The sequence below is a fragment of the Scylla paramamosain genome, chromosome 6 (genome assembly GCF_035594125.1).
Source record: "Scylla paramamosain isolate STU-SP2022 chromosome 6, ASM3559412v1, whole genome shotgun sequence".
Taxonomy (NCBI): Eukaryota; Metazoa; Arthropoda; class Malacostraca; order Decapoda; family Portunidae; genus Scylla; species Scylla paramamosain.
Window position 1 is genome coordinate 26,087,836 of NC_087156.1, and position 8,850 is coordinate 26,096,685.

Consider the following 8,850-nt stretch of genomic DNA (forward strand, 5'->3'; position numbering starts at 1 on the left):
AAAACGTGCAATGTGCATTATTCACGCCACCTTCAAAAAGCATCAATATCTATATGTAATGAGTGCAAAACTAGGGCACAGTTAACCTACCTTAATTAGGCTCACCAAGCACTCACCACAAGAATCCACTGATTAATTTAAATCTCCTGCTTAGGTTCACAGAAACCTGGGCCACAATTTAAAAATTTAATGGTTGAATACATAATAAAGAAAACACAAATGAGTACATAATAAAGAAAACACAAATAAAATATGAGTGCTTAACACTCTTAGAGGCCACACTGCTGGCACTCCAAAATACCTGATCCCATGAGAAAATGGGTAAATCCACATACAAATAAACAGGAGAAATAAACACTTCACGCACCAACACAAGAAATGTTATATGCCACTGACAGTCCCACCCTAACCAGTACCCCCAGGACCCTCACACCCTATAGGCCCAACCGCACACCGATCCAACGCGCTGAAGGTACGCCACTACCACTACCCTGAAGTACTGCAGCTCTTCCTCCATGCACGGCGGTACTAACACCATAGCAGCCAGGGACAGCAAGTTCCTCACTGCAGCCTCCTTAGTTCACAGTATCTGCTACGGTGCCACCTCACTGACGTCCCACAGCACACTGCCAAGACCAAACTCCTGCAAATCAAATGGCAAATCTACCACTACTCTGCACCCTGTCTCTCTCTCGCTCCCCTCTCCCGCCAAAATTCCCACAACAACAAACCTTCAGGGCCTTAAGACTCGTTTTGGCGGGACTCGCTGACTAGTCTGTGAGCCTCTCGCAGGCGCGTCCACTTCAACTTCTTACACTCACCCCCCCCTGAACTTTGTGCATGCCCTCATGCACAATCCCCACAGCCAACACAAGACGAACCCGTTGCACCCCTTTCAGCAATCCTACTAGACCTCCTGAGTTGAGGGGCCTGAACCCCTTTAACCTGCTCTGAGCCTTCACCACTCTGTTCATCTGGCTCTTCACCAGGCCCTAGGGCATCCTCTCCCTCCTGCTCAACCACTGAGTCCACTTGTTTCTCTGAGTCAAGTTCTGGAAACCCAAAGCGCTTTAACACTTCTGTCATATCTGGCATTTCTACTTCTTCCTCCTCTGGTGGCCCTTCATTACTTGTCCCTGCTGGCACTTCATTACTTGTCCCTGCATGGCCCTCACTGCCATTCCAAGGACGCAAGTTACTGCGATGTAACACCTTACTACAGCCGGACTCACCTTCTGGTCTGACCCTATACACCCCACTCACCCCATCCAACACCTCCTCAACTTCCCACACCTCAGCTGCAAACTTAGGCTGAATCTTCCTCCTACCTAGTACTGCATTGTCCCTTAGCAACACTCTTTGTCCCACCCTCAATGGCTCTGCTTTTCCTTGCTCCTGACGCTTCCACCTATTGGTATTGTGGTAATTCTTGATGTTCAACTTAGCTGCTTTCCAAGCAGCCTCCTGTGTCTCTCTGAGCTTCCTAATCCACATGCTATGGTTAGTAGGCTCACTATCAGTTTCCTCACAGAACCTATCCAAAGGTAAATGGGGCTCCACACCAAACAACAAATAATGGGGTGAAAAACCAGTGACAGCATGGGGTGTGGTATTATAGATGGCAGTGAGGCTTGACAAGTGCCTAGGCCAATGCTCCTGCTGTTCCTGACCAAGGGTAACTAACATCCCATGTAAGGTGCGGTTAAACCTCTCACAGATCCCATTTCCTTGAGAGTGATACGGGGTGGTACGAGACTTGGCTACATGGTAATACTTGCATAGTTCCTGCACTAACTTTCCCTCAAAATTCCTACCCTGGTCACTATGTACCCTTCCTGGGCAACCAAAACGGTGAAAAATCTCCTCCACCAAGATCTTGGCTACTGTGCTTGCCTTTTGGTTTTTAGTAGGAAAGGCCAGGGCAAACTTGCTAAACACATCCGTCACCACCAATACATTTTCCTTGCCATCCCTGGCCGGATCCAGTAAAGTGAAGTCAACAGCCAACACTTCCCAGGGGCGGTTGGCTTCCAACGTACCCAACTTAGTCTTGGCCCGCACACCCTCCTCCTTCCCCATGACACAGACTTTGCACTTTGCCACATACAATTTGATGTCTTCATGTAGTCCTGGCCAAGCAAACCTATCCTTCACTAGTGACGTTGTTCTAGCAACCCCTTGATGACCCCACTGATCATGAGCGGCTTTAAGCACTTCTTGTCTCTGATTCACTGGCAACACCACTTTCCACTTCCTAGAATCTGTCTCCCTTCCACGCCAGTAGATCACCCCATGCCTCATAATGAGGGACCCTCTCACTCTCCACCATTGCCTAAACTCCTCTACTTGTAGCAACTGCCTTAGTTCTGCTGGCCTCACTCTACCAATCATTTGTCTCCACAACTTCCCTACAACTGGACAAGACTGTTGCATATCCCTAAGCTGCTCCTTACTGGCACCACGCCATACCTGCATCACAGCCACCCCTTTCACCGAGGTGTTAGGACTGGTTTCCCATATCTCCTTCTCTTCCTCCCCTCCCTCAATCAATTCCTGGGGCCTCCTCGACAATCCATCCGCGTTACCATTCTCCTTCCCTGGCCGGTATTTCACCTCAAAATCAAACCTTCCCAAGTCACCCAGCCACCTACTCTCCACTGCCCCAAGCTTGGCAGAGTTCAAATGTGCCAATGGATTATTATCCGTCAGCACTATAAAATGTCCACCCACCAGATAGTGCTTAAACTGCTCTGTCACTGCCCACTTCAGAGCCAACAGCTCCAACTTCCTAGAGCTGTAATTGCTCATATTCCGCTCTGACTTTCTGAGACCTCTACTTGCAAAAGCCACCGGATGCAACCTCCCATCATGCTCCTGAGATAAAACTGCTCCCAGTCCTTCAAAGCTAGCATCTGTCTCCACCACGAACTGCTTGCTGTAATCTGCACTTTTCAACACTGGAGCCTGACTTAACTTCTCTTTCAACAAGGCAAATGCTCTGGCCTCATCCTTCCCCCAATAATCACTCACTGCTGCCTTAGAATCACCACTCATCAAAGCATGCAACGGAGCAGCCACCTTCGCAAAATTTTTCACAAACCTTCTGTAAAAGGAGCAGAATGCGACAAATGCCCTGACCTCCCTAACAGTGCGCGGAACTGGCCACTCCTGTACAGCCCGTATTTTCTCTGGGTCTGTATTAATTCCCTCCTTAGAAATGATAAATCCAAGGTACCTAACCTGGGGCTTTAGTATGTGGCATTTGGAAGGTTTCAACTTCAGCCCATGTTTCCTCAAAAGCTTCAACATTCCCTCCAGTCTATCCAGATGCTCATCCACACTCCGAGCAAACACCAACAAATCATCCAGATACACCAAAAGAGTCACAAAAACCTGATCGCTAAACACATACTCCATAAACCTTTGGAATGTTGCTGGGCTATTGGATAACCCCATAGGACAGCGCACATATTGATAATGGCCAAATGGTGTTACAAAAGCAGTCTTGGGCCGGTCTTCTGCCCGCACAAGAATCTGATGATAACCTGCAGCTAAATCAAAAGAAGAAAAATACTGTGCCCCGGCTAATGCATCTAGTGTGTCTTGTACCCTTGGTAATGGGAAGGCATCTTTCACTGTCACCTCGTTCAGCCTTCGATAATCAACACAAAGTCGCAGCGAACCATCTTTCTTCCTCACCATCACTATTGGGGCTGCATATGGGCTCACACTCTCCTCTATCACTCCCTGTTCCAACAGTCCCTTTACATGAGCTTTAACCTCAGTGATACATGGGGGAGGAATATGTCTGTATGGAAGGCGAATGGACACTGCACTATTGAGGTGAATTTCATGCTCCACTCCAGTAGCACATCCCAAATCCTGCTCGTTTTCAGCAAACACATCTCCGTACTCATGGATCAATCCATCCAGTCTCTCCAACTGTGCTGAATCAAGCTGACTCTCATCCACCTGCACCCCTAGTCTGTCCCTGAACTCCTTAACCACTGAAGGAGGTGCAGTCTGAGCTACTGTGTGTGTGTGAGCTCTTCCCACAGTAACCTCCCTTCCATGAGAAACTTTGGCTACCTTCCACTGTGGCCTGAATTGCACATCTGCTTGTCCTAGGTTACCCACTGACAGCCATCCTTCACCCTTAACCACTCTGGTATAACTGGGAAATATACACAAACCTTCAGGCACCCAGTAGCCCTCACCAGGCACTAAGGGCTCCAACACCACACTATCTACATCTACTTCCTGTAAACTTTCCACAAACACTCTCATTATTCTTCTGGTACCAGCCGGGATTACTAAATCCTGTTGCTGCTGAATTACAGCAAACCCCAGAGGCTGTTGTGTCACCCTCAATTTTGCCTCAATGGCACGGACACACCTGCCCCACTTCTCAGTTAGCCCCAGGTGCACGGCTCCCTTCATCACATTCATCCCAAACAACACTGGCAATGTAGTGCCCTGCACCACACCACTCTCCCCACCACCACCTTTCACAAAAAGTCCACAGTCTTTAACACTTTTTCCCTCAATTTCCACATTCACCTTCACATAACCCAAATAGGGAATTTCCCTCCCATTTGCATCTGTAATCCGAATGTCCATCCCATAGATCACAGCTTGCTTGGGGAGGAGGTGCTGTTTGTACCATTCCTCTGTCACCAGACTGACCTCAGCACCAGAATCAGCCATAGCACTTACAGGTATACCATTCACCAACGCATCTATCCTCAGAGTCTTTCCAAACAACTTAACTTTCCCTCTTTTTACATCATTCCGTTCCTCGGTCACATTAGTCACACTCCTTATCTGAGCTGTAGTGGGGGCCCTGTCGTCAGGCCTTGAGAGCTGGCCCCTTGTTCTCAAGGACTCCCGTTTCCCGCTGTCTTGGACACCAACTCCTTGAACCGTTCACACTGATATCCCAAGTGTCCATGTTGTCCACACAAGGAGCAAGATGGTGAAGAAAGGGTACTCCTCACAACTCTCTCTGGCTTTTTCCCACTCACTAACTCTGCTTCTTCCTTCACAATCCGCTCAGCCTCACTCACTTGGTCTGCTGCTCGCTGAACCATGTCCTCCCACTTCACAGGCTGGTGCTTTTCCCACCATTTTCCCAACTTCACTCCTACTTTTCTGTCTCTCAAATTCCTACAGAACCATGTAGTTAGCAGCCATTGCTGTTCTTTATCTCCCTTGTCTCTCACTTTGTACATTTTATCCACAATAACACCCAGAGAATCAGCAAATTCCCACACTCCTTCACCCGGCTGTTGAACCCGAGCATGCAGCTGTTTTTCTAAGTCTGTATAATTCAGTTCTGGTCCAAAAGCAGACCTCAAACAATCAAAAAGGTCAGACACAGTCTTCACAGTACTGTTGCGGACCCTTCGACGGGCTGGGCCTTCCAAGAACCCACACAGGTATGACACTCCCTCAGAGCCCTGTAATCCCAGCTGCTTTATTTTCTCTGTGGCATCCTCTACCCAGTCATCCAACTCACTGGCCCTCCATACCCTTCCAGAGAATTTTCCAATAGTGGGGACAGGACGTGACCACACCATGTTTTGCATGTGCCCCATTTGGTCAAACTTATTACACAGTTGTGCCACTGTTTGGGATAACTGAGCATTGGTACTGATTAAGTTATCAACTACCTCTGGGGTCACTTCCACCTCCCTGCTCTCCTACTTACACTCAACTTTAACCCCAGCTACACCTTGGCCATCAACATCACCCAAACACAACAAATCCTCCATTGTGCAGGAGTAGTGCCACACTAACACTTAAGTGGATTTTGCCAAAAGCACTGGACCCAAGCAGGAGTTTGAAACAATTTCCCCAAAAGGGCATAAAACTACGCTCTGCTACCAATTGTAATGAGTGCAAAACTAGGGCACAGTTAACCTACCTTAATTAGGCTCACCAAGCACTCACCACAAGAACCCACTGATTAATTTAAACCTCCTGCTTAGGTTCACAGAAACCTGGGCCACAATTTAAAAATTTAATGGTTGAATACATAATAAAGAAAACACAAATGAGTACATAATAAAGAAAACACAAATAAAATATGAGTGCTTAACACTCTTAGAGGCCACACTGCTGGCACTCCAAAATACCTGATCCCATGAGAAAATGGGTAAATCCACATACAAATAAACAGGAGAAATAAACACTTCACGCACCAACACAAGAAATGTTATATGCCACTGACAGTCCCACCCTAACCAGTAACCCCAGGACCCTCACACCCTATAGGCCCAACCGCACACCGACCCAACGCGCTGAAGGTACGCCACTACCACTACCCTGAAGTACTGCAGCTCTTCCTCCATGCACGGCGGTACTAACACCATAGCAGCCAGGGACGGCAAGTTCCTCACTGCAGCCTCCTTAGTTCACAGTATCTGCTACGGTGCCACCTCACTGACGTCCCACAGCACACTGCCAAGACCAAACTCCTGCAAATCAAATGGCAAATCTACCACTACTCTGCACCCTGTCTCTCTCTTGCTCCCCTCTCCCGCCAAAATTCCCACAACAACAAACCTTCAGGGCCTTAAGACTCGTTTTGGCGGGACTCGCTGACTAGTCTGTGAGCCTCTCGCAGGCGCGCCCACTTCAACTTCTTACATATATAATGACAAAAAAATTACTCGTATGGCTTACGTAATATTTCGTAAAATGCCCCATTGCATGCCTACGTTTTGTCCAGCCAGCAACCGAGTGAGATGTCGTAACATCTGTAAAGTGGTAATAAGGTAGATTGGGGGGTCGGAAAAGATAAGCGTCACTTCGCCATCGCCTCTCAACCCAGTCGGACGTCGAAGCCTCATCTCCAAGAATGGAGCAAGCTGACAAGCATTTCATCTTGAGAATCGCGGGTGAGTACACCATTGCCTTGCATGCCATCTCGCATCTTCGCTATTGTAAATTACATTAACGTTCTTTGCCAATGAATAAGAAGAGGGGGAGGGGGAGGGAAAAATAAAAACTTTTCCATTGTTCTAATCGTTTTTTTTTTTTTGTCTGTTACAGAACGTATCTCTTTCTGCTTTGATATCTATCTGGGCGATGTTGGGGGTAAGCAAAGCTGTGCTGACCATGAGGATGTCAATGTGGAGAGAATGTCAAAACCTGCAAAGAAAAAATTGATCTTTAGCAATGACGACATGTCGCCGCTGCCGGTCAATCCACCTCCTGATGCTCCATCAGAACAGGAGTCGCAACAGCGGCAGCCACCACAGCAGTCGATGACCCCACCTCAGGAGTCGCTGATCTCGCCCCCTGCCGAAACACAGCTGTGGCGGTCAGATGAGTCGGCAGTAGGTGGCAAAGAGGGTCAGGAGGTGAAGAAGAAGTCACAGGAAAAGAGAAAAAACAAAAATATTCCCCCTAACACGCCAGAGGATGTCAGCACACCAAAACTCCCCATTGCTCCACCCGCCCCTCGTAAGAAGCTGATTCCTAGAGTCATTAAAACTATGCCCGTCATTGACAGCGATGACGATGATCTCTTCGCTTTCAATTCGCAAATGTTTTGAATGAGAGATGTATTTGCCCTAATAAATCAATGAGCTGTATTTGCCCTAATAAAAATAAAATGTCCCATCGACTCTGCATAACCTTTCTAATAATAATAATAATAATAATAATAATAATAATAATGATAATAATAATAATAATAATAATAATAATAAGGCGACCATCTGTCATAAGTATTATGTCCGCCACACCGCTGGCGGTCGGTGAAAGTGGAAGAGGTAGCCGCCCCGCTCCGGCCACCCACAGATGCTTCCTCCAGGTAAAAGGATGGGCAGGTAACGGGATCACGTGGGTAGTCGCGACGACCTTGACCATAGGGGAATGTACTGAGATGACGGAGGGAACATGCGACGACTATAATAATAATAATAATAATAAGGTGGTCATCCGTCATAAGAATTACGTCAGCCACGCCGCTGGTGGTTGGTGAAAGTGTGAGGTGGCTGCCACCCGCTCCGGTCATCACAGACGATTCGTCCAGGTAAAAGGATAGCAGGTAACGGGACCACGTGGGGCAGTCGCGATGACCTTGACCATAGTGGGGTGTACTGAGATGACGGAGGGAACACGTGATGGCAAGTCTCGCCACCCAGACCGTCCAGGATTCGTGCGGGCGACAAGCGCATGGCGTCCACGCGCTAGTCTATAGCCCTCAACTTCCTGTTCCCGCCCCAAAAAAAAAGAAAAAAAAAGCCCGTATGGTTCCTGGTAGCGTAACGCTGCATGGGGCCTGGTGGCATCGCCTGCCACTTTCCTGACACGTGCAGGCCTCCCCCACCCCATTCCCCTTCCGCCCGACCTTGACCATCCAATGGCGACGACCTTGGAATGTACTGAGGTGTTGGAGGGAACACGTGAGTGAAAAGGCAACCTACATGGCTTGCCAAGAGAGTCCCCTAAACCACGCATGTGTGATGGGGCGACTTCCACGTCTAGCCGTCAACCCACCCCCCTTTCCATTCAATTATTTTCCACCCACCATCATTGATTCATTTAGTCATTCCATCGCCGCCAAAGGATAAGGACACACGCCCCCACCTCTCCGTCAGTGTCGCTGTCACGGTCCCCCTCCCCCTGGTGCCGCCGTCGTGAATCACCCCCCATTCCCCCCAACCCCCACTAATTTACAGCCTCGGTCTCCATCCTGAAATGGACTGCCACTAAAGTCTACGGAAAATTGCTGCCAGGATTCCCTATTCACAATTTTGGCCTGCCATCAGAGTCGCCTAGGGGACCTGGCTTTGCCTTCAGAGTCGCCCCAAGGATGGGTGGGGTGGGGAGGGGTGT

At 48.5% G+C, this 8,850-nt stretch overlaps 1 protein-coding gene across 1 annotated transcript; it reads left to right on the plus strand.

The window, feature by feature from the left end:
• Positions 1 to 6,826: 6,826 nt before the first annotated feature.
• On the plus strand, positions 6,827 to 7,649 carry LOC135101517 (uncharacterized). The gene is made up of 2 exons (XM_064005594.1): positions 6,827 to 6,902; positions 7,057 to 7,649. Exons 1-2 carry the CDS (start codon positions 6,863 to 6,865, stop codon positions 7,560 to 7,562), a joined length of 546 nt encoding a protein of 181 aa, XP_063861664.1. The 5' UTR covers positions 6,827 to 6,862; the 3' UTR covers positions 7,563 to 7,649.
• The last annotated feature ends 1,201 nt before the right edge of the window (positions 7,650 to 8,850 follow it).